The sequence below is a fragment of the Engystomops pustulosus genome, chromosome 3 (genome assembly GCF_040894005.1).
Source record: "Engystomops pustulosus chromosome 3, aEngPut4.maternal, whole genome shotgun sequence".
NCBI classification, from domain to species: Eukaryota; Metazoa; Chordata; class Amphibia; order Anura; family Leptodactylidae; genus Engystomops; species Engystomops pustulosus.
Window position 1 is genome coordinate 58414214 of NC_092413.1, and position 26878 is coordinate 58441091.

A 26878-nucleotide genomic window follows, 5' to 3' on the forward strand; every position below is an offset into this window, starting at 1 on the left:
CATGAGTAGCCCCAGTGTCGGATTAGGGTTCCTTGGGCCCACCAGATTAAATTTTTGTAGGGCTCACCATTCATCATCCCCAAAAGGAAAAAAAAAAGTCACCTCCAAATAGGATTGTTTTCTGTTTGACCTCTGGACCTATCATTGTGTTAGAGCCTGGGCACAGCAGAGGATCTTCTGGTGGGACAGTCCAACCTTGAATAGCACATGTCAAGGCAGTCTGAGATTTCCTTGGACTGATATGGACTTATTTTTTTTCTATTGCTCACAGTTATCAAAGGCACCACTTGTATATCAAAATCTTGCACTTAGAGACAGCTCAGACTGATCGGTATTGACACATGTATGAGCCAAAAGTCCTGTAGTAGGATTTTGCCAGCCCTAGTTCAGCAGACTTCCATGTTACCACTCTACAATAGATTCATAGCTCAGCCCCCACATGTAGGACATATTACCATAATGAGATAGTAGGAATAGGGCGGAGGATGGATTGTCTTTTCATTAGTTAATATAGTTAATTAGATAAATAGTCCTTTGTTCTGTAGATCATTACCATGACATCAGCCTGAGAAGAGATGACATTTACACAATTAAATGTCAATTGCTTTAAATAGAACCCACTATTGTATCAAAAAGTAAAACAAAAGTTCTTTAGTACTAAGACGGTGGCAAGATGGAGTGCTCAGACTGTAATACTGTAGTTCCTCCTACCTTACTTTTGGTATTATAGTAAAGATAAGAAGTCAAAGTATCATCATGCATGCAGTTCTGTGAGACATTTATTTATTTACCCGGACCCTGCGTAATCCCCGAGGTGCGTTGTCAGATCAGGATGAAGTCTGCCGCAATTCACTTAGATTGTGCGCCCGAGATCCTGCATGTGTCGCTTCCCCACTCAGGTCCGCCAGAGTTCACCTTCTTCTTTCCGGTGAGTGCATGTCTTACGACACGCTTAGTCCAAATAAGTCTGGTTTTCCAATGGCCACGCCCCCCGATATTCGGGAAACCTGACGGAAATGCCGTCCGCGGACTCTTAGTAAACGTGCCCCATAGTTGTGAGCTGCAGATAAAAATCTAGTTCACAACTATGGCCCACATTTATCAAAACCAGTGCAAACTGCACTAGATGCAGTTTGCTTGTGTAGTGTCCAGGGGGCGCTAGATCAATGAATTGTGAAGTACGTTATTCATGAATATGGCACTTCCTGCACTGCCCAGACAAACCTTTATTTTGGTCCACAGGCCAATAACAACCATGCCTAGTTTGTGGGGGAATTATGGACATCTGCATTAGGCAGAGCTGCCGAATAGAGGATGCCGAACCTAAAGTTCAGGTCCGCTCATCTTTACTCATGATCCAAAGCATACGAAATCATCTGTAAAACATGCACATGTAGTTAATGGCTTGGGCATGCATGGCCTCCAGTTACACTGGGACACCAGTGTTTGTTAACCCCTTAAGGACGCAGCCTGTTTGCAGGTTAAGGCTCGCAACTTTTTTTTGAAATTTGACCTGCGTCTCTTTATATGGTTATAACTTTTGAACACTGTTACTTATCAAAGCGATTCTGATATTGTTTTTTCCCCACATGTTGTACTTCATTTTAGTGGTAAATTTTGGCTGATACGTTTTGCGTTTATTTACAAAAAAAAGAAAAAAGTGATGAATTTTTAGAAAAATTTGCCATTTTCGAAATTCAAAATCACCGCGTTTTCAGGCAGATAGATTTACCACCTAAATAACTTGCAGAATAACATTTCCCATTTGTCTACTTAACATTTTCATAATTTTTGAAATGTTTGGATAATTTATTTTGACGTCACGCGGCCTACAAATCGAATAGCGATTTTCCGTATTTTCGGAATTGACTATTTTGGGGATAAATACTGTTTGAAATCAAATTTTACATATTTAGCAACAAAACCCCCTATATAACCAACCCATTTTCAAATCTGCACCCCTCAAACTATCAGAAACAGCATTTACAAAGATTGTTAACCCCTTGAGATCTTCATAGTAATTGAATCAAAATGGCGGTGAAATTTAGAATGGTCAAATTTTGTCGGTTATACGTTCATCTAGCCCTAAAATTTACACATTTCCAAAAGATAAAAAGAGAAAACTCACCATAAAATTTGTTCTACAATGTCTCCTGAGTGCAGCGACCCCCCACATGTGGACATTACTTGTGTTATGGGGGCACAGCAAGGCGCAGAAGGGAAGGAGCACCCTGCAGCTGCCAGGATTTTAGTTTCCTCGTTGCCCCCTTTTGAAGGCTATAACATTTTCGCTTTTCCGTTATTTGGGCCATGTGACGGCATTTTTTTTGCGGGACGAGATGCTTTTTCCAGTGTTACCATTTTGGGGTTGGTATCACCTATTGTTGAAAATTTTGGAACTTTTTTTGAGGTCATGAGTAGAAAAGCATCAATTCTGTACTGGATTTTTTACTTTTTTTTTTTTTGTGTTCACCGTATAGCCTAATAATCATGTTATCTTTATTCTATGGGTCGATACGATTACGGGGATACCAGACATGAATATTTTTTCTTATGTTTTACTAAATTTGCCAAATAAAACCCTAATGTGGGGAAAAATCTATCATTTTTGCATCGCCGTCTTCCAAGTGGCATAACATTGTTACGTTTTTGGCTACAGAGCTGGTTGATGGCTTGTTTTTTGAGGGACATGTTGTTCTTTGCAACAATATCATTCTGGAGTACATATGTTTTGTTGATCACTTTTTATTGCATTTTTAGTGGGATATAATAGGTAAAAATCATAATTTTTGGCGGGTTTTTAACGTTTTTTTTTACGGCGTTCATCATATGGGTTCAATAGTTATTTAGTTTTATTCTATGGATTGTTACGGACGCGGTGATACTATATATGTGGGGTTTGTGTTATGATTTAGACTTTTTTGAGTGTTATATGTCTCTTTATATGTTTTGGGGCTTATGGGCATTTTTAGTGATTTATAAAGTAATTTTTTATTGAAAAACATTTTTTTTACATTTTTTTACATGATCCACCATGGGATATGAACAAGCAATCATCTGATTGCTTGTTCTTGATAATACTCTGCAATACTAATGTATTGCAGGGTATTATCAGTGCCAGCCTATGCAGATGCATAGGCTGACACTTTGCCTTTAAGATGACGTCACAGACGCCATCTTAAAGGTAAACCCTCAAGGCTTCTCTGGGGTCCCGATCGGACCCCAGAGGTGGCAAAACAGCAATCGGCCCCCCCGAAAACGGTGCGGGGGGGCCGATTGTGATGTAAAGACCCCCAGAAGGCATGTTAAATGCCGCGGTCGCGTTGACCGGGGCATTTAACGGGTTAAACACCCGCGATCGGAGCCCACTCCGACCGCGGGTGTTAGCCGGGGATGTCAACGGTAGATTACCGTTGAAATCCCGCGGCTAACGATGCCGGTTCGGCTGCTATACAGCGCTGAACCGGCATCGTCTCTGCGCAGTAGCTGTACTGCGCTGAGCGCTATTCGCGGGACTCAGCGCAGTACAGCTACGGCGCAGAGCGGTAAGGGGTTAATGATGTCGCACAGGACTGAAGCACCCGCATGAATAAAGAGACAAACTGTGTGCTTATATCCAGAGTTTCATAAAAGAGATGGACAATGATCCAAAACATATAGTCAAATCATGATGCTTTGCAGAGGTTAAATGATGTGGTAGATTTCCTTTAAGATAAGATAGGCGAGGTTCCCCTGCAGATATTTTGATTTATTCATGCAAAATGTGGGACTACCCAGTATGCTTGTAATTTTTTGCCCATTTTTGGTATTGTTGTCTTAAATGTTGACAAAGGGAAAATGTAATATGATATACAAAGTAGTTGGCATCTTTCTTGGCAGTGATTGAAAGAATAAATTGATACTTCCAGGGACACTAAATCCAGATGTTCTCCTCACAGCAAGTTTAAATATAGATAAGACAAAAATATTCCCAGTACAGCCAAGCAAGATGTAAATTTAGTCTTGATGCCATCTCTTATGTTTGCATTAGCACTTCTACAGGCACCATTTACATATCTTAGCACCTTATCTCAGACTCCACTCTGCTGAAGAGATCAAGAAACTTCAGTATGAGAGCAATGATTATTTTACATCCACAGGATTGGCAGCAGCTTTGGATATACTGTAGTGCTCTTCTTCAGTTGGAGGAATAGGTACTGTATATTAGATTAATATGTCCCACTCATGTAGTTACAGGGAACCAGAAACCATAATCTACAAAGAGGGTGGGGGGCTTTGTAAGATTTTTTTTTCTTTAATTGGCTCACATTTGCAACTTTTTTTGCAGCCTATTTAAATCCACTCAAAACTTACTCCAGATTGATCATTCTTCAAATGTCATCCTTCAAATGTAACCTGCTTACAACACACATTAACTGCTCTGTTCCTTTACCTCGAGTCTCCATCCCCCCATATAGATTGTGAGCCCGGTCCTCCTCCTACTTGTCTCCTGATCACTGTAGTTTTGTATCTGCACCCTTTTTTGTCTTAATGTAATGTATGTGAACCTGTTACTGATTTATAAAGCACCATTAATTCCATGGTGCTGTACAATAAATAATAATGGGAATCCAGATATCATCGACAGATTTATGAAGTATCACCTTTCAAAAAGTTGTAAAATGTAAGTGCAAGTCCGTAAAAACAAAAGAACCCTTAGGTAAAATGGTGTGCAAATCTAGTTCCTAAAAAGTGGAATAACCACTGCAGACATTATCACCTCATGTGCCACCTTTGCACTGATTACAGGATCCCTTTAATGAGGGGTTATCCGGTGGAAATGATTATTATGTGGTAGAGTGTAGCAGCACACAACCATTGGTTTTTACAGCAATGATACAGAATGCCTCTTGCCTGATTCTTAGAACAATTTGTAATGCCAGGTAGGTGAGCAATAACCTTTGCTTAGACCTTTGAATTGCTGTGCAAAATATCTAGGACCGTATTAAATGAGATACTATAGAATTGTGGGCTTCCTTTTTATGGTTCTGGGAAGACTGTGTTATGTTTCAGCAATGCCAGGGCACAAAGAAATATCCAGAAGAAATAAACAGCTCTGTTGACAGGTTTGGCCTGTACATAACACTGACATTCTCCTCCTCATACACAACTGCGAAGGAGCAGTGTCTGACCACACCTAAGTAATGACAGTGTAATAGTTGGCATTTACAGGAATCTCCATTGCCATATAAGAAAATCCAGGAGGGTGGAGACTCTCCCAGCAATAAAGAGAGGGAACAACACATGGCAGTGGGTTAGGCACAAGCACATAAGGAAATCATGTATTAAGCATAATACCCTTATTAAACATTTAGCTCTTTATATGCCCTTTTTCTGTTATATGCATACCCAATCTCACCAAATATTATTGTTTAACCATCAATTTATTATCAATTTATGATCTATAGGGGTCTGGCCACTATGATCTTCACCAACCGTCTGATCCATCTTTCCGTTTGATATTTAATTCCTGTCCCCAGGACTCTGCGTGGGAGCTTGTTAGGTAGCCAGGTAAAATGCACTACATGATTATAGCAAACCTGTACTACTCACAAACGTGACAAAAGCAAGCTTTTGGAACATGTGTATGGAAAAAAAAAAATAGGGGTTGTGCCAACAGGTACCCTTTGATGGGGAGGGTTTCAGAATACATTTTAGTTGGGTAGTTGAAACGTATAGATACATAGGAACAAGTAGTTTAAGTTTGTCTTAATTTGCCCCAAAACAGTCTAAAATGCTTTGGGCCATATCAGTCTAGGCTAGAGTTTCAAACACCGCTATGACTAGTACAACAAAACAGATGCAAACTAAAAGGAAAAAAGTTTGCAGCAAAAAAAATACCAAAATTTACACATCGTCTCTGGAATTTTTGTACATTTTTGTGGCAGAAACTAAACCAACAAATAGTTGCTGCAAAAACAGACCAGACTTACTATTCAGTTGTTGCTACTTGATAACTGTGAAGCAGCAGAAGATACATACAATACAAGTCAGATTGAATCGATTGAAGCAAAATAACACCCTTTATTTTTTTTGCTTTTATTGACATCAGTTGAAACTTCAAAATATTCAAAATATTGTGCTTTCAAATATTCAGCTGCAATATTATCCAGAATAAAAATTCAAGTATATTTAGCATGTTCGAGGTATCTCATAGTTGCATCATTTCCTCTTTATCCATAGAAATTATTTTGTTCGTTTTACAATAGTTATAGCTGCCTAAAAGATAAAAAAAAAATCAAATCTGTAACTGAATTACTGCATCCAGTGCAACCTATTATCCAATTATTTCCATTCGCTTTTTGATTAAATAAGCAAAATAAAAATATGAAGAATAAAATAGGTAGAACAATGTATCTCCTGTCCATTACTTATTCTTTGGGATAAATCAACGTAATAATAAGCTGTTCAATTTTCATTAACCCTCTAAAAATTACCTTAAACGGAGACTAAAAATATAAAACCAAAAACCCATAAACAAAAAACAGGTACCACAAAGATAAATCAGATGTATGGGGTTTGTTTACTAAATGGTTGGTTCTGGAAGGAAATCCCTGTAATTGGCTACAAGAGAGTATTAAAAAAAATTGGATAAATAGCAGACGCTTTAGCAGACCACAGCAATTACATGGTATTTTTCTTAAAAATAGAAAAAATCATTATCCCCACAAATGATTTGCTTAGTGTAACCTATAAAACAAATTTTTGTAAAATCACAAATGTTATATAGAAGAAAGTTCACCCAGAAAAAAAAACAATTGCAATCCTCAATGCAAACCCCCCCCCCCCGACCAGTAACATGAGGTCAAGAAGCCTCTGATTTCACATTATGAACATTTTGGTTTGGTCTCTTAACTGCTCAGTGACATCAATTCAAGTTTTAATGAAAATGTATTTGAAAAAAAAAAAAAGAAAAAAGAAAAACCTAGCTTTTTCACAATTGCACTTTTTTTCTTCAAAAATAATTTAATAAGCAAAAGGTCTCCATCAATTATATAAATATAGAACTGTCACAATTTCTTGTCACATCGAAGGGAAGAGTCTGTATTCAAGACTTCAATCATTGCTCTCAGTGTAGGGAATGATTCTGATACAGATGGAAGGCTCTTGTATGAAGCAGGCAAGCTGAGGAACAAAACAATAGGGTCAAGATACAATAATTTTGTGTATAAAGAAGCACACTATCTCGATATGTCACCACTAAGGCCGGTTCCACACTTGCGAGTGTGATGCGATGAACTCGCATCACACTCGCAACGCATGCTGCTCGAAACGCACGGCCTGAACGCTGCACACCGGGAGTGAACTCAGCATGTCAGTTCAGTCCCGGTGTGCAGCGTTTGGCCGTGCATTCCGAGCAGCATGCGTTGCGAGTGTGATCTGAGTTCGTGTAGAGTCTTGAACATGTGGAGTCACATGTTCTTTTCTTCATGCTGCACCTGGGGTATCTCACTGCAGCCCACAGCACCCACAGCTTTAAGACAGACTCCACTCACTTTTGGCTCCCTCCAAGACCCATTAGCACTTGAAATGTTCAAGTTTTTTTGGGTTGCTATCAATATTTGGGTCTTCAGAGACTGAAAACTCAGAAGAGCGGAAACATGTTGCGAACCCACCAAAGATGGAACTTGCACGAACTGGACAACCAAAATAAGGTGGGGTGGGGTGGTATGCCTGCCATCCTTTCATCATGATACATGAAAATGTCTTTAATATGGGGTAATGAAGCAGATGACTGATTCTCTTTAAGAATTCTTAAAGAGAAATTTTTGCATCTTTATAGTGCAAAATGTCAATGGTGCACAACACCATACCTGGGGGTCTACAACAGTAAGGCCTCCTGACCATGAAAATGGGCCCATATGTCCATGCCATCCCAAGGACTGCACATAATTAAAGTTTTTGGTCAAACTTTTAATTGTCTGCACAGTGGGACTAAGACTTAAATTGTGACACTGATTTTTATTTTTTTCTATCCAGCATTAAAAAGTTAAAAAAGTCTTCCTCTTTGCTAGCAAATCCACAGTCCCTGTATGTGGCAACTAACATTGAGAGGTCCATATAAGGCGTTTAAAAGGGGATAAAATCACTGCCGAGCATGGCAAGTCTACTTGGCACTGGAAGATTGAAAAAATGTAGCAAAATTGTAAAAAAAAAAAAAAAAAAAGTTTCCTGCTCCAGCAGTTTATTTTCCTGCAGCCAACAAAGTGGACTCAATGGTGATGCCGTCACAAGACTCATGAGAATTGTGATTGGCTGCACTATTTTTTGCTCTTCTCTTTTAAGAACCAACGGTGGAGCAGGAGATACACAAAGGATTCATTCTTCTATCTTATGGCATTTCCTCCCTAAGGACAGTTACCTTCCACCTCCAAGTAAAGAAGTCATAAAGTTCCTTAATGTAATTAATGAAAGCCATCACATGGTTTTTGGAGACCTGTGGAATAGCTTTGTTTCATGAGACTTAACAACGTACCTTCTTAGAGTCATCCAGCTTTTGGAAGTTTTGCTGAATGCTTCTGCTCTGGGTGCAGTCATTGCTTCAAAATCCACCAGCTAAAAATCCAATGTATAGCAAAAAATGTAACATATTAGTGGCCAAAACATATAAACCCCTTATTCACAAACAAATAAAAAGTAAGATAACACTATGTTCAGAAATAGAAATAAATTGGCTATCGCTGCAACATATCATGTTTGGATAGGGCAAATTTAACACTTTTTGGGAAAATGCTCTCTCAAAATGTAAGAAAGATTTTACAAAAAGAAATTTGGCATAATGGAGAGGAAAAAAAAAAAAAAAAAAAAGACAAACCTTTCCTTTTGGGATCTTGCCCGAAATCTCCTTGCCACTTGCCATTAATGCCCCCATAATTACAGAATATGCAACCACACTAGAGAAGAGGAAAAATGCATTAAAAACTACTGGAAATTAAAGTAAATGATTTAGGTTTTATTAACTATTCATATGTATAAACTATGAGGCTGGATTCACATTCGTCCAATATCAGGCCGTAAAAAGTGCCGTGCCATGGACTGATCACTATGCTGGGGACTGATTCCATGCAGGATATTGATATATGATGCATAGATTTCTTGTTTCCCCCGATATGTAACAAAGCCGACAGTAGAATATTGGGGGTTAACAATAACTCTGTGCATCATATAACAATATTATGCATGGAGTTCAGTCCCCAGTGATCAGTCCGTGGCACAGCACTTTTTACGGCACCATCCATTGTATGGTAGTGAAGGTTTGGTATTCCAGCTCAGCTTCCATTCAAGTGAAGAGGAGCCGATCTGCAATTCCTATTACAGTCCAATAATGTTGCAGTTCTGATGGGGTAGATTATCAGTATGTGATAGATAGGGGTCTTCCAACTCTAGATTTGCAGTCCTTCAGGTTTGAGATCTACGCGGTATGTGTGAGCAATGCACATGTTGAGTCTATATTTTAGTGGTGCAAAAAACTTTCCACCTAGGTCACATTTTTTCCACCTTTATAATGTAGGTAGTTAGAGACACCCGGAGACCCTAAGGGGAAGGGAGATTGGAGAAGTAAGAAGCGGTAATAAATCCCATCTCCCTTCACCCATCTTGAGGTAGTGCGATGCATAGAGGAGCAGAGCGGGCAATCTATAGGTGGTCATGTGACCACCAGGTCTATAGGAGGTTAATCAGAGCTGCTCTGACCTACATCAGCAGTCACAGGAGGGCGTTTCCCCCCTTAAGTTGGGCTCTTGTATATGTCCCAGTTACAGGGGAAAACATGTAAAAAATTTAAAAATAAAAACAACAGTGAAAAGGTCTCCCAGGGGTCTTTTATAACATCATGGGAGAGATATAAAGTAAAAAAAACACATACAAAAATGTATAAATATTCATTAAAAATAAATAAATCACCCACTACACTACTAAAACAAACATTTGAATTGCAGCTTGAAAGTGAAACGTTGTGTTTGGGAACAAGCACCATGTGTTTTGCATGTAAACAATGCAAAAGATTCAGAGCTTGTTACAGATTGCAAGCATCTCAGTAGAAACACACCTAGGATTGGCTAAGCCCCTCCCCGCAGCTTGGAATTGGGTTTCAAAACACCATGCAAATGCTGCATGTGACGGAAATAATTGCAAGCAAACAGAGGTGTGAATTGGGCCTTACCCGTATGTTTTGTAGTGTGAGATTAAACTGGAGGACATCCACGCAAACACAGAGAGAACATAAACTCTTTGCAGATGTTGACCCTGGGATTTGAACCCAGGTCCCAAGCGCTGCAAGGCTGTAATGCTAACCACTAAGCCACCGTGCTGCCCACAATTCAGAGAAACATCTTTAATCCTATCCTTAATTTTATTTGCTGCAATGCAATAACTGAGAGGTGCTGGCTATTCACATGGATTTCAGTGCCGATTCTGGTGTAGGTTTGTGCACTGGTTCAGCACCATAACAATTATTCGTGAACCAGATATTTCCAAAGTTATTAAGTTTACTTCAAACCACCCAATTCCTATGGTGTCTTTCCAGTTCCTGTGAAAATTAAGTAGTACATTGCGTCCAAATAGTCCAAATATTTCATTAAGATGGATGACACTGACCTGGATCCCCTGGAGAGCGGCATTAAATTGTAGAAATAATACACCAATGACAGAATCAGTTCACATACAACATCTGCCTCCTAGAAACCAAAGATCAGAAGCATTTCAGGCATCAGGGATGTCTTTCCAAGAGCAAGGTTAAAAGACAATACATTAATACAGAAATGTGTACATAATTCTTCTGGATACTACCAATTCTCAGCAGATGGAACAATGGTCACTGACTTGTGAGGTGCATTTGACAAAAGCAAGAAGATGTTTTTTTTATTTTACTGAATATAAAAAAAGAATATAGAATGGCCTTGTATCATTTCTGCAATGAAAGGGTTTTCATGCATTAAACTAAACTATACTTTGAAATTGGATATGCACAAAGAGAAATGTATGCAGGTCTATTAATGTAACAATCCAGTCACCTTGAAAATACAGACAGTTGGTAAGTGCTAAAGATCTGCAATAACAAACTCACTGACACAGACTCTAGTACATAGCCAAGTGCTCGCAGCCCAAAAAAAAAAAAAAAAAAAAAAAAAAAAAGGAGCTGAGATATGTATGTGGAAGGGGTCATAGAGGATGTCCACTGAAAAAGAGAAATTCTATTTAATAAGAACCTGTCATGAAACTGACCCACCCAAAATAAATACTTCATTAAAAACTATGATTAAAAAGCATTACCGTTATCCCTACTAAATGGTTCCTCTCCATGGCTGCAATGTTACAAAAAATGCATATTAAAATTTACTTGTGCTGCCCTGCCTCTTTGTTCCTGTGCCATGATATTCTGCTCTATGATACACTGCCCCCCTTTTATGACAGGTAATAAAACAAAGTTGATTTATGGGGATGTAATGGAAACATTTTTAGTTCAATGAAAGGTTTCAGTTATTAGGGCTCTATGGGAACCAGTCACTAGCTGTATTTGTGAAAATGCACATGTTCCCTTTAAAATTACCCACCCATATCACAGTGAGCACCAGTTGCAAAAGTAAAAAGTACCTGAACCACAAAGCGTAGAATGGCCGGTAGGGTATGAAACCAAATGTCCTTTCTAGAATTTCCCCTTTCATATCTTACCGGTTTACCTATATTTAAATCTGCTCCAAATTCATCTGAAAATGAGAACACAAGTCATATTTTGCCTGAAATGAGTCACATTTAGAGGTTACAGGGGGAATGTGACTTCAGATGCCCCCTTCTTTGGGTCCATAGCATCTAGAGACATGCTTCTGGTGTCATATTAAAGATAAGAGCTCATCAGACTTGTGTTTGTGTGATCTACAGAAATGAAGATAAATGCAACTAAATAAATAAAAGGGTGCTGGATTGTTATCCGCAGCTCACATTTCCTACTATGTCTTTAACTATTTGTATCTCCAGTTCTGTATATCAAAAACCTACAATCCTGATAAAATTCGGAGAATTCTTATGCTTATACTTACATGTTATATTTATTATGTTTCTAGGTTATATAGAACCAAAGATAGGGGTATCTGCAGTGACACTCCCCCTGCAGCCTCTATGCTTAACTCACCTCAGGTAAAATAGGACTCTTCTCTGCTCAGTTTCATGTGACCATCGATAAATAGCGAATTCTTAGAGGAACATTTCTTACTCTACCTGAGGGTTCTGAGGTAAAACCTTGTGACAGAGTCCCTCTAAAGAGGACACTATGACTCTACCGAGACATTTTTGCAAACACTCTTCAAGAAATATCACTGCTGGAACAGTAATTTACTTTGTGCCATTTCTCTGTTATTCTGCCTAGAAACTGACAACATAGGGGCTTATATACAAAGGTGGAATTGTGATACATGCAATCGTTTTTGGTCGCAGCTGCGCTGGCTACCATGCGACACAAATTGGGGGGTGGGGGGGGGGGAGGGTGCCGTCGAATGATGAACTGAGCGGGGGATTTAACTTTCAAATTGTGTCGCAAGACAATGGGTAAGTAAATGTGCCCCATAGTGTCATCAAGTTGGGGAGTCTCTTTGCATACTAGGAAATTGTCCAATCAGGGGTCACAGACTAGATGCATAACTTTCCGACCACAGGAATGGTAACTGCCAGTTCTCAATATCATCATTTAAGCACAATGCAGCGTTTAAAAGAATATTCCAGAAATGGGTATGTAGAGAAATCCATTTACTTAAAAAAAACAAGGGAAATGACATGCTGCCCTAATGTTTCAAAAATCAAAACTCTTTGTGGCAATTTTTTTTTTCCTTTACACATAAAAGAAATAAAATACCACTCACTCCAAGTTCTGTGGAAAGTACCAACACTTTCCCTTTTGCAGTAAGATCCTTATAAAGAGCCTCGATCTCTGCATGGTACAATTGAGTTCTTTCCTCTGTGGTCTGTGTCTCAACAGAGAACAATATATTACCGATTCTGAAAGAGAACATCCAAACATTACAAAGCGATCTCAAGTAGAAAACATGAGGACATCTACCAGGTTTTGTAAAACTGTTATTTGTCAGAATAAGGGCCAGTTCACACAGCGGTTATTACATCCATGATTGTGAGCCATTACCAAGAGTGGCCAAACATCTCCGGGTAGTCAACTGGTTTTCGCTCAAAGTAATCAATGCAAAATACTGCCGAAATAATGGAGATTTTACAAAACATTTTATGCTGTAGTTTTTTTAAATATACATTTTTGAAAAGTCACACTATCCTTGAAGAAATACTTACCAAAATATATTCTACCCAACTTAACTACACGTTACTCATTTTACTTTGGCTAACCTATTCATGCAGCAAAAAGCATTTTTGATGCAGAAATTTTTGCAACTAAATCTGGCACTTGCTCATCCAACCTGATATCCATTTCGATACCACACAACCACAAAAGAAGAAGACTTTTTTTTTAGTGGAAAAAGGCAGACTTTTTTTGTCCCATCATACTACTAGTTGATCTAGATTTACCCATTGTCACTAGGTCATGACAGGTAGCTTGCTTCTCTATTTAAATACAACATGCATTTAGCTGCGTCTTCTACACCGCAGCCATATAACAATTTTACTAAAGTTTATATGAGTCCATTTCAGCTGCATCCGAAATTAAAATAAATTTTAAAAAAACAGCAAGAACGAAAACCGCATACCATTTCCATGTGAATTAGTACTTTGTTTTTCAAGCCCATTCCTGGTCTTTAAAAAATGTAACAAATATATATTTTTAAAATCCCAACTGTTTTTAATTGAGGGGCATTGGAGGGTTCTGAAGACAGCAATTGGCACTGTACAGATGCTGGGTCTAATAGGCCTGTCAAGTGTGCAAGACGTCCATGTACTTCAGTACAAGACCATATTATTCAGCATAAATCCAACATTGTAAAATAAGAGTGACCGAGAAACAGTGTGCAAGTCCAAAAGACTTTGAAAATTGTTAGTTACAAGGATGACTAAAATGAAAATGTAATAATTTAAAAAAAAATTTAAATAGAAATTTAACAAAAAGGTATAAATTATTTGCATTGCCACATTCTAGTAACAAGCTTTAAAATCGTCGCAATTATCCATCCAGTGAAAACCTTAAAATAAATAAAATTTGATAAAAACTTAAAATCCCCCTATAAAAATTGAGAATTATCAAAAAGTCATAGGTACTTCAAACTATAATGCAAAAGAGGTTCTCGAAAACAGCTCCATCGATAAAAATAAGGCGCCTCAAAATACACTGGGGAAAAGACTAAAAACATGTTTTTACCATTCAAATTAACAAAGAATTAAATAGCTTATACATACTATGTGTTACTATAATTATACTGGAATAAAATGTATTGGGCAAACATTGGAAGAATTAAGTTCCCACAATGTACAAAAAAAAAAAAAAAGAAAGAAAAAAGCAGGCACGGTAGATTTTAGGCTACATGCTCACGAAAGAGTGACCGCCCGGCCGTAGCAGAGCGGGCACACGTCCGGCGCCATGGAGAGGAGGAGGAGGAGTGACCCCCCTCCCCTCTCCATAGAGATACACGGCGCAGTAACACTGGGAAAGATAGGACATGTCCCATCTTTACCCCGTGTACAGAGCGGTACGGTGCTGCACCTATGGGGGACATATGTACGGCCGCATACTGATATACGCCCCCCTACGGTCGTGTGAATATAGCCTTAGAGTCATCTATGTTGGATTGGGAAACCATTTACATGTTGGCCAATTCTAATGTACATCCATAGCTTGTTGAACCTCAGATGCAGAGTTCAGATCAGATAGATCATGGCTCTAGTGTACTCTACTCATATAAAACTCTATGCAGACTTGAGGTAGTTCCACAAAAACTACCAAGAATTCAGGTTGGGCTTGAGAATGTGGGGGCACACAGACTACATTTCCCAGTCTCAATATGGTCATCTTAAAAGGCCCTGATGCCGATTTCATAAGGCTGAAATCACTTGTGTTTTTTGCAATATGTGTGTAAGTGTAGGGGAGCATGATATTAGATAACTTTCTTGATATGTAAAGTGAAAGCTCCTATCTTTTACCTCCTCAGACATTCCTCTCCATAAAATGGCTGCAGATGGAGGGTCATGTGATCTCTATCTTTCCATGAGGAATCGCCAGTTAGAGATCACATGATCCTCCACCTGCGGCCATTTTATGGTCAGGAATGTCTGGCTGATTACGTAAAAGACAAGAGGGTTCACTTTACAAATATACATCTATTAAAAGTTTTGCTCTGCTTTTTTGATATGTAAAATTACCTAATATCCTGCCTCTCATACTTACACACATTACAAAAAAACATGAGGCAAGGTGGCCAAGCCCTTTGAATATTGATTACGCAGCTACAATACAGCCATGTGAAGCTAGCCTATACTGCTCTTGATACCAAATAAAATATATTCGCTGTAAATTATTCTCAGCACAAAATAAAAGAAACTATTGGAATCCCACAATTATCTGCGAGTTTATTACAGGAAATAGGGAAATTAACCTCAAATAAAACAATATGTGAAACACCACATGCTATGAAAACTTGAGGTTAACTATAATTTGAACAGATTTAATATGAGCTGTGCTGGAATGTCTGGACATTTTCTTCTCAAGCTTCATACCTCTGTCATTTTTTTTTCTAATGAAACTAAATATTAATAGATTTGGTTTGTCAGTTACTTTACCCATATTTACAATCTTGGAATTCTATAGAATTACTGGTAATAGGAAATAAAAAAATAAAAAAAAATCTGATGCTTATAAGGTCTTAAAACTATGTAAATTCCACCTCAGATAGTTTTGGCTCAACTCTTCTTCATAACATTAGTTCATTGGGGTTTTGAACATTCATTTATTTGCATCTCTTATGAGGTCCTGCCACAGCTCTTCAGTTCGGCTGAGATCCAGATAGATGCCACATTACAACACCTTGTCTTTTTTTTTTTTTTTAAGACCTTCTACTGTAGGTTCTCTAGTATGTACCAGAAAAAAAGATCCAAAATATGAGGATAATGGCCGCAGTTTATGCGTTCAATAGGTGACCTTACACTAGAACATACTTCAGCTCATGGACATCACTCTAGCACTCACAATGTCTACGTCAACAGAAAAAGAGTGCCCACACCACAAAGCCGGGCAGGTATAGGACCTTCTCTGTAATTTGAAGCAGTGCATGCATTAGCCACAGGAATGACCACATAGAAAATAAAGGGGGCCTGTGTTAGGCCTCATGCACACAAACGTGTAATGGGTCCACTTCCTTGACTTTTTTTTTCATGCTAAGGGTGTACGTAATTGTTCATATACTGCTACTACATTTTGTCCTACTTTTGGTTGAAGGTTGTGAAGTAATAACATAGTTGAATAAGTTGAGTGTTGTTCATATGAAGTTGTATTTACCTTAAAAAAAAAAAAAAAAAAAAAAAAAAAAAAAAATCTTGTCCTTGAAATACATCCTCATGCTTCACACCATAGAATCTAAAGAAGGTGTATTTTCTTTTTTACACGACTAGGAAATATTATAAATGGATATGAATACACCAGCTCACCCTCTTGCTGTAAGAATTATTATAGATCCATAGATTGAACATATTTTTCTTTTACATGTGATGGAAATATATTAGTTTCATGAGTTGCTTAGTGTACTGTATATATAATGTAAACTGAAATAAGTCAATAGATAATACACATAAAGACAAATATATTGTTTTCTTAAAGGGAACCTGTCATCAGCAATTGTCCTAATAAACCACTACCAGAATATTGTCAAGCAGCGTAACACCTTCTAGTTTATGTCTCTTTCATGGTTTAGTGTGGTGGCATCATCCTGAAAATCAACTTTGAAGTGAGATGTAAATTGGCTGTATAAAGACAATCTCTGTGATTGACATCATTCATCCGACTTAAGGAGATCTGGTTAGTGATGTCTCTGGATGCAGGTCCATCAATTACAGTGCAGTGTCTTTCTGAAGAAGAGAAAGCTTGACTTCAGTGTCAAAATCCCTGCCTCCCTGACTTTATACAACCAGTTTACATCTCACTTCAAAGTAGATATTCTGAATACTGCCACCACATGGAGTCATGAAAGAAACACAATCTGGAAGGTCTCCAGCTCCTTGGAAATATATCTGTAGTGGCTTATTAGGTAAATTTCTGTTGACGGGTTCCCTTTAACCTTGGAAGAAAAGGAAAAGACTAAGTGGCTTTAAGAATAAAGGGATGTCTTTGCAGATAAATAAAAGGAGGTTCAGATACAGAAATGTGTTTCTTACTTATCTCCTGTTATAGTTATTGTGAATCCATCATATTCTTTCCCTGGATCTTTGAGGCTGGGAACTTTTGTGTTCACTGTGAACCCATCTCTTGTTTTGCTGTTTAACTGCTTTCAAAAAGTAAGATAAGTATTATCAATTTATAGGTGAACAGATTATTTTATTTCATCTTTCGAAAAAAAAAAAAAGTCACCTACAGTATTTTCATTTATGTCTAGAAAACCGTAAGGAGCATTTCCCATACAAAATCCAATGACTATTTGCCATGAAGACAAAAATAAAATAAAAACAATCAAAAATACCCCAAAAGACATGAGATTTCATATATAAGCATTTGAGTTGATATTAGCATTTGATATTAAATGGGACCTGTATGATAATACTGTATTACCCTGTAATTTCAATTACAAATTTATAAATAGACAACTGGGTGGTAACTGTAGGAACTCTGCGGAGACGCACCACTTTGACAAGGTTGAATAGAAATACCCAGTTGTCAATAAATTTCAATGTGAAATGACAGGGAAGGCACAATGTAGGTTACTGGAAGAAAATAGCGATACAGAATGGCTATTTCATAGTTAACATACGTATGGACATTTCAGGAGTGACCCCAGTGAAGAATTTGATACACCTTATTGGACTAGTCTCTAGGCAAGTATAAACATTTTATAAAGATTAATGCATCTGACCGGAGCTCTTCATTAAACCAGATTTCCCCTTTCCTCAATGTGTCTCCATTGATTCCAAGCCAAAATCCAATACGTTCCACACAACCTCCATCAAGAAAAAGCCAACATTCAGACTGGAAATGCGAGTTCTAGATCCTCCTCACAACTGAACATCCCTCTTCCCCGGTGTTTGATATGGAAGAAATTTAAATACACATAGCGTAGTCTGCTACATCCAATAAGATACCTTTTTTTGTCTTATACTCACAAACAAGAGACTAAAATGAGCATATATAAAACTCCCTGAGGATGCCAATCTCTCGTGCCCGACCGGGTTTCGTCTGAATGGCTTCTCCGGGGCAATCTGTTGGATGCAACACACTACGCTATGTGTATTTAAATTTCTTCTATAGCAAACACCGGTGAACAGGGATTTTGAGGTGTGAGGAGGATCTAGAGCTAGCAATTCCAGTCTGAATGGTGGCTTTTTCTTGTGTAGAACTCTAGAAGTATTGGATCTGGTTTGGAATCAATTGAAACACATTAAGGAAAGAGGATATCAGGTTTAATGAAGAGCTCTGGTCAGATGTATTAATCTTTATATTACTTTGTGCTTGGACATTTGGTTAGGTTCTAGACTGTATGCAGCTCTTATTTTACATATAAAAGTGCAAAACATAAAGTTTTAAAAGTATAAATGTTGTTTATTGGATATCAGCCCCATGCATAGTCATAACATGGCAATTTGAGACACAGAGCCAAAAGGTTCACAAGGACCTTTGGTTGGTTTAGTGTCCCAAATACCCCCAACAGTATGGCTGTAAACAGCCATCAATAACCTGGAAAAAAAAAAATGTCTCTTTAGGTTAGTTCATCAATATTAGGATAATGTCCTAAGGTGGTGGATGTCGAACTCCTAGTTGTCGGGAGTCACAACTCTGAGTTACCAAGTCCATACAAGATAGCTGCAGCTTGGTTCAGATGCACAAAGAATTTGTTATTGATGATCCTACCCCTTAATTCCTTCTAAGCTTTTCTCTGTCCTCAGTCTAGAAAGTTCTAGGTTTGTGTAATATGAAAATTTATACTATCCAATTGCATCTCCCAAAGTTCAAATGTCATAACTTATTTCTCTTTGGAAAAACTATTTATGTAAATATAACAGAAAATGAAAAACGGGTTAATAAATGCACCCTTTTGTTTTTTGGGTTTCATTCTATTGGATGTTTACTTTGCTGTAAAAATTAGTGATTTTTTAGCCAATACAATAAGAACCCTATCAAATTTTTACCTTTTTTTTATTATTATTAACAAAATTGCTCAGGGTCACCACACTGAAAACTTTAACTATTTTATTTTGACAATTTACTATATGTATATGTAGTAGCTGTATAGGGATTTGTTATTTGCAGCCGAGCAGTTTTTTTTTTTTTTCTACACAAGTACTGTACCTATTTTAAACTAGGCTAGATCAGTTAAGATTATATTTCTTTTACACAATAGATTGGAACTGGGTTTTACTTTTAATTATGTATATAAAAGCCAGCCATACATGGTTGCATAAAGCTCATTGTCAGGACCAGAGCGGCAAGTCAGTCCCTTAGCATGTAACAGGTGATAGCATGGGTACAACTGGTATAGAGTTCTTCTTAAATGGCTAGAAGTGTTAACTAACTGCTTAGCACAACATAATAGCATGGGGTAATAGAGAAGGATAGAGGGTCTTCAAAAGAGAGAAAAGGAAAACATGGGAGGAAATAGAATACCACCAGTGTTCCCAGTTTAAGGGAACCTGTCACCAGGGACCATGCGTTTGTCCCTTTTCTAAGCATTTTCATTACAATATAATTGTGTGTTTAAACTTACCTGGTTTCCTGACAGAATCTTGTGTCAAGCCCCAGGGTTTGATTTGGTTTGGATGCATTTAGAAAACACAAGACTCACTCCTCAGCTCTTACCTCCTGTACAACTCCTTCTTCCTGCGCCTTCACTCACACAGGGACAGAGCTTACAGCCTTGTAAGCAGACATAAGTGGGGCTGGGAAGAGTTGTACAGGAACACAAAGGTGGGGGCTGAGAGCTGAGAAGTGAGTGTTGCAAGTCACTTTTTTTTTTAAAATGCATCCAAGCCAAGCCAAACCCTGGGACCCACTACAAGATTCAGGAAGCCAGGCAAGTTAAAACACACAATTATATTCTAATGAAAATTAGAGAAGGCACAAAGACATATTCGCAATCCAGCAGGAATGGGCTTTTACAACCTGTCTTCGGTCAAAATGAGGTCCCTGTGACAGGTTCACTTAAAATTTCAACCTTGGGCAAAGCACAAATCTGCATCATTCACCACTCATGCAAATTATTTTAATGTATGAATTTAATTAATGGCTATATATTTCTCAGGTTTTGTCTTCCATAAACACTGCTGAATTTGCACCCCCACTACTAAAGTAATGCATCCGCATGGGATCCAATACTAGATCTTTATACCCTGTGACAGCCTGTGATACAGCAATGAATGGACTCGGGAAACCTTACCTTCATTATTGGTAATAGGTCTTCTACTTTATGGACTTTTTCTAATGCTTCTTTAACTTCGGAAAGACCTCTAGGATTGTTGGCACTAAAATAAAACCATTTTGTAAGCAAATCATTACAATTTATTCTTTTTTTTGAAAGCAAGAAGGACCAAAGATGGTAAAGATGATAATTCTATGATAAATTGTTCCCAACTCTCCCAGTTTTGTGGAACATTTTAAAAAACATAATATTTACCTGTGATAGTTGATTATTCGATCTTTTATAAAGCTGAGAATCTTCTCAAAATATTCAAGATATCGCATGTTAATTACTTGCCCACTGTTAACATTAAAAAAAATGTTATTTATAGATCAAGTACACATATACTTGTCATGTAGCTGTGTGTATAATATAGGATTTGTGCAACATTTCCAACATAAAAGAGTTAGCTTGATTTCAAGATATATGGCTAATTTTTGTCACACAATTGCATCACTGGTGCATTCACATTGGCGGATTTATCATTGGAGTTATCATTGGAGTTAGCAATCTTCTTAGCTGGGGTATAAGTGTCATTTGGAGGGCAATCCCTTTAACACAATGCAATAACTTGTAGACAAGTAAAAAGGATTTGTATGTTAAAACTTACATCTGATAACAGAGGATCTAGCAAGCCTTTCAACATGATGACGATTACCGAAGGCAATTTTACAATTTTATACATACTTGCTGGGCAGTCAAGACAGGCTTGTAGGAGCTCGCCAGGCATGAGATTTCAAGCAGGGAGACTGTCACTATAAACCAATATCAGGTGGTCGGTGCAAGGTAAGGTTCACTGAGGACAGCCTAAGCACTTGCCAGGTTTAGCACTGCCTAATGGGCACTTGCAACTCATGTCGTTTTAACTACTTAAAGGAAACCTGTCACCAGCCCACCCACTTGTAAACCACAAAAAGTACATTATATGGATGGTTTTCTTGTTGCTGGTCAGGTCTTTAGAAGGTGACAGTGGTGTCTACAGCCAGAAATATAAAAATTTACACCCTCATTTTGCATCCAGTCAGGGGCTGGGATTCTCCTCACAGCAGTCAACCCCCCCCCCTCATGGGGGGACGACATTGTCATCCAAATACACTTCCTTTTCTCCCTGTATCCGCATGAGGCTCCTCGTGGACTGTCTTGGACTGCCTCTGGCCACTGTCTTGTCCGAATTCTCACACATGCACAGTGCCCAGTAATTTCCGCTCCAGACCCTGCGCATACCTGGGGGAAGAAACGTGCACTGCACATGTGCCTCTTTCCTTCTCTTGTCGTCATCGCAATTCACGTGACAGTGGATTGTGACCTTCACGTTAGTCCTGCTCTTACATAGTCCGGATATTCAGGCAAGAGAGTGGCCAGGTTGGGTAGTAGGTGAGGAGCCAAGACCTGATGCAGATACAGGGAGATAAGGAGGTGTAGATAGGCAACGATGTGGCCAGGGCCAGTTCCAGTAGGCCCCTGGAAAACAGCTCCTCAGTGGGCCCCTTTGCAGTGAACTCCCATGGCGGCATTAAAAATTCAGAAACTATAACAGTCAGTCTCCTGTTCCCTACAATATTCCCTAGTTTATCATCCCAAACAGCCCCCTCATGGTTATTTTTTATAAAGCCAGCCTCACCCCCTATGGATTCATTAGATACAGCCCCCTCAACCCTATGAATTCCTTATATACAGCCTTATGTGGCCCCCCCAGCACTTGCCCAGGCATGCCCAGTGCTGATGCAAGCCCTGGATGTGGCTGTTGGGGGATGCCCGCTTGACTGTGGTGAAGAAAAGACCACTCACTGGATGAGGAACGAGGGTATGTTGCATTAGAAACAAAATCCAAATGCAACGGGGAGGTTTGGGATGATTGCATATTAATTTCCACTGTGACACGTAATCAGCGGTGAGCACCACGTGTTCTGCATGTAAACGTGTAAATAAAAAGTGGTGCTCGTTATTGATGTTACAGTGGAAATACACTCCCTCTTCATACAGAATAAGGCTTAAAGATGCCAAAAAAAGCTACTAGAACAGAACTTCTTAAACAACATATTGTTCTTAAACAATATGTAATAATAGTGAGGAAAAAAAGTCTCTACAGAATCTGGGAAATGTAAACATACATTCAGCACCTACTCCACACACAGCGCCAACACAAAAGTGTAAATGAGACCCAGCAGAAGTTGTTGGGGTGAATTTATTAATACAGGAGTTTTAAAGTTTTGAAATTTTCCCAGATGCCCCGTATCTACCAATAAGCTTTGGTCTCTTTGTAAACAAGGTCTGACCTGCTGGAAATTTCTACTATAGTCTCCGCTAGTTTTGCAGCAGAGACTACTTTGAATTCATGCCCTGCCAGCCCACTGCCTGTAAATGCAGAAAAACTGGTAGGAATGGGAAAACTGTCAGAGAAATCATAAATTTCCCCATTGTGTCTGAACACCGCACTTCAGGCATTTTACTGGCACCTTCAATTTAGTCTTTTACTAGCGGCTGTAGAGATGTAGCAGTACACCAAGATTTTGGGAGCACAGTGGGCTCAAGATAGGGCCTGTGCTGTCTAAAATGCATGAGGGAATATGATACGAAAGAGGAATTACTTTCTAGGATCATATAGAAACGTTTTTAAGTCTTACAAATGAACGTATTCTAGCGGTTTCAGAGATGGTAGCACATGTGCAGCCCAATGTGGTACCAGATCAAATCACATCTATGGAGGCTCTTAGATTTGCATAGAGGGTTGGCTATTAGCAGAAGTCTACAAAATTAATGGAGAAATCGCTGTATGTGTAGCCACATTGGAAAATGGACAGCCTTTATAAACATTTATGAGCCTCCAAATCCATCATTCAGAATGACCAATAAGCTGTCAATCTACAATCAATACACAGATCATATAAAAGGTGGTAGGAAGTTACCGAATTAGGTTGATGTGGTTGTTAAACCCTCTAATAAGACTCTGAGTTGGCATTTGGTCCAACCACAGTACTGGCTGGTCAGGGTCAGCAATCCTGTCAACATAAGGAAAAAGAAATGTGAATTAATGTTGACATCTCTAGAACTTTGACAAAAGTCATTTACATGAGTGTTCTCTAAATATACAGTTAGTCATCACTTACACTACTGTTGGCCCTCGCCGTTCACTAGAATTGCTAGTTTTTCAACTACTGGCTTAAGTGATGTCCCATAGTCCCAGTTAATCACAACAGGTATGGCTGACAGGTGCTAAAAGGTAACTTAGATGTTGAAAAGGGCATTATTTAACCTAAAAGGGATAATGCCAACACGGCTCTTCTCCTGCCCTACGGCTCCTTACTTCATTAGTATACCGTTTTTCTGAATAATTCTTAGTAACCTAGAATACATAAGGATGTAATTGAGATCCAGTCCAGAGGGGCGAGTAGCGCTCACCAAAACCCCCACATCCAGACAGTGTGCATGTAGCTTAAGGGTGGTTTAATATTGGCTTTTTTTGCACTGAACCGATTTTGGCTTATGGACACATAGATCGGTTCAGCAAGACATTTTTTTTAAATTAAGTTTTAGTTTTATTTTGTTTACTGACAACATTGGATCAAACAGAAAACGTTCAAAATTGAACACTGACCAGTGGAAAAACTGAAGTGTGAAAAATCCTATTGAAATGATTGGGTCATTAAGGCACTGGCGAGGAAGTCACTAAAGCGAAAACCAATCTGTATGTGTCCATAGGCCAAAATGGGTTCAATGAAAAATCTCTGATTTTAAAAAATGTTAATTAATTTGCTCCCTTCATTATCTTATATAAACTATATTCATAGGTCCCATACCCACCTCCCCGAAACGAATATATCTCAACTCATTCTGCAGCTCATTGATCTGGACAACCCCAACCAGTTTTTGTCTTAGTCTATACTCCATTTGGCTCTTAAAAGTTCTTTTAATCAATACATAATTTAGATAAGACAAAAACAACTGTGCTGTTAATAGTTTATGGTAAAAAACTGTGGATTTTTTTTTTTTATGCAATGTCGCATCTACAAATATTAAACTTGCAAACAGGCTGACTAATATAGAGAACAACAGCTCCCCCAACAGGAATCAGAGAAAAAAAAAAATTCTGTTGTACCAAGTTGATCACTAAGTTTTCTTTATTGCTAAAGTGATAAAAAGAAAAAAAAATGGTACCACTGATCTGATCCCGTGAAATGTGTTATGGATCCAGACAGCCCTAGGAGTGGGGTGGTACGGGCATAGTGTGGCTAATTAATTAAACAATAAAAGCATCTCACTGCATCATAGTCCTGATTACGCACTTCTACATATAGCGCTATGATGCAGCATAGTCACCTACCTTCTCCATTTTACAGCAATGTCAAACATATCTCTCCACTGCAACAGCCTGGTTTTTCCATTGATTCGCACTTTAGAGTTCATCCATGTTTTCTGGACAGCTTGCATGACTTCAAGAGCTGCCAAACCCATCGCTGTAAGAAGAAAAAAAAACAGCTTTAGTCAAGAAAAATTGGAATTCTAAGGGTCAGTGGCCTAACCATCGCAGTTGGAGCAAGTAAGACCGTGACCGCTGATGGATCTGGGCCTGAAGTCTGCAGGTCCCATCAGAGGTAAAGAGAACCAATAATACGTGTGTCAGACACGCATACAATTGATTGCAATAGCGGCACAGGCAGGGAGAAGCACGTCTATCTGCCGTGCCTGCTCACATTGATTACGTAATCAGCGGCCCTACAGCCAAGTCAAACAGTGTACAGGGCTACAGTGCACGTTTTGCCGTGCATTTGCCTACGCTGCAAGAGAGAAGAAGAAGCCATAGAACTGCTGGGTGAGTACGGGTTTATTGTTTTGATTCATTAAGGGCTGAAAATTCATTAAGGGGGGGGGGGCTCTGCTGACAACTCATTAAGGGGTGGGGCACTGCTGACAACTCATTAAAGGGGGGGAGGCATCTGCTGACAACTCATTAAGGGTGCTTCTATGAGCATTTCATTTAAACGGGATGCTGAGACTAGTACATATAAGGTGAATAAAGAGTATGGTTCTAGGAGTATTTCTGTGTAATTCTGTGTAGCATATATGAGTATTCTCAAATGTAATGTGTAAGACAGGGGTGGCAGAGTTTAAGTATATGTGGACCCCGCTCCATAGTTCGCACCAGGGCCCAGTAGAGACTTGTTACGCCACTGCTAGGGGAAATTTCCCTTTTCAATAGGTTCACAATAATTATTGCAGTCATCATGTGCAGATATTTTTTTATTTATGTGCCTTAACTTAAAGCGGTATTTCATGAAAATGGAAAACCTCTTGCTGGGGATGAGGTCTGAAAAATTCACATTTAGCACCCAGCAGTAAATGAGTTTCCACTAGTCTACCACAACAGCCACCTGCAAGATGCCCTTTTAACAATATGCAAAATTGTATTTATTATATATATCCACCATCATGGTGGACTAGTAGAAACAAACTGAATTTCCACCACATCCCCCATGACGGCCAGCTGGAGATTTATCAAAAGTGATCAGTTTTAGGGTGGGATAAAAGACTGAAGAACCTTTCTTCCAAATGCCAATTCCTTATTTCTTGGAGGGTCTTTTGGAAATGCTCTGGTAGCTGCTGTGCATATCTGATCCAGAGTTGCACCTCTACTTTCCGCCCAGGAGGTTGACATGGCTCTTGTAGAATGAGCTCTCAAATTTGAAGGAATCAGCTTGTTCTGAAGAGAGTAGCATTTGTAAATTGCCTTCTTGCAATAGTCATCTTGGATGCCTTTTTCCCCCCTGTTAGATCCCTTAAATTGAACAAAGATTATTATCCACACACCATGGTTCCGTAGATTGAAGGTATTTTAATACAAAGTGCCTTACATCAAGAGTGTGTGACTTGGATGGATGGATTACCACAGAAAAATGGAAGGACAATCTCTTGATTTCTGTAGAAGTTCGAGACCACCTTAGGAGTCAAGTGTTATTACAATTCTATTGTCCAGGATTCTTAAATAAGGCTCTCCTAGTCTTTGGGCTTTGAATCTTCTGCTGGTTCAAAGGGCCCTTAAGTTAGGTGATTAAGAACCAGGGTAAGATCCCAAGTAGGAACTCTGTTAAGGACCTGAGGTCTAGTTCTAGAAGAGGGAGTCTTTTTACCCACCGTTTGTCAATTAAACTGCAGTTGTGGAAAGCACTTAGGGCAGAAACTTTGAACTTTAAAGGTACTTGTGGAAAGTCCCATCTCCAGTCCTGCTTGGAGGAACTACAATACCTAAGGCATATCTTGGGATGGAGTATTACTACCACAAAAAGATACAAACTTTTTGCAGATCT

General features: G+C 38.7%; 1 protein-coding gene across 3 annotated transcripts in view; it reads right to left on the minus strand.

The window, feature by feature from the left end:
- Window positions 1–6043: 6043 nt before the first annotated feature.
- Window positions 6044–26878, minus strand: part of TTC13 (tetratricopeptide repeat domain 13) — a 55201-nt gene continuing 34366 nt past the window's right edge. For 2 of the 3 annotated variants that reach the window (XM_072140876.1, XM_072140874.1), the window contains exons 14-23: window positions 24898–25030; window positions 23483–23575; window positions 20793–20876; window positions 20556–20640; window positions 17350–17459; window positions 12891–13026; window positions 10636–10715; window positions 8855–8933; window positions 8516–8595; window positions 6044–7164 (exon numbers count right to left, since the gene is read on the minus strand). In XM_072140876.1, coding sequence (XP_071996977.1) covers window positions 7050–7164; window positions 8516–8595; window positions 8855–8933; window positions 10636–10715; window positions 12891–13026; window positions 17350–17459; window positions 20556–20640; window positions 20793–20876; window positions 23483–23575; window positions 24898–25030 — 995 coding nt within the window. In that variant the 3' untranslated portion in view covers window positions 6044–7049. The remainder of the gene's footprint in view (window positions 7165–8515; window positions 8596–8854; window positions 8934–10635; window positions 10716–12890; window positions 13027–17349; window positions 17460–20555; window positions 20641–20792; window positions 20877–23482; window positions 23576–24897; window positions 25031–26878) is intronic. The other variant, XM_072140875.1, reaches the window with a different exon arrangement.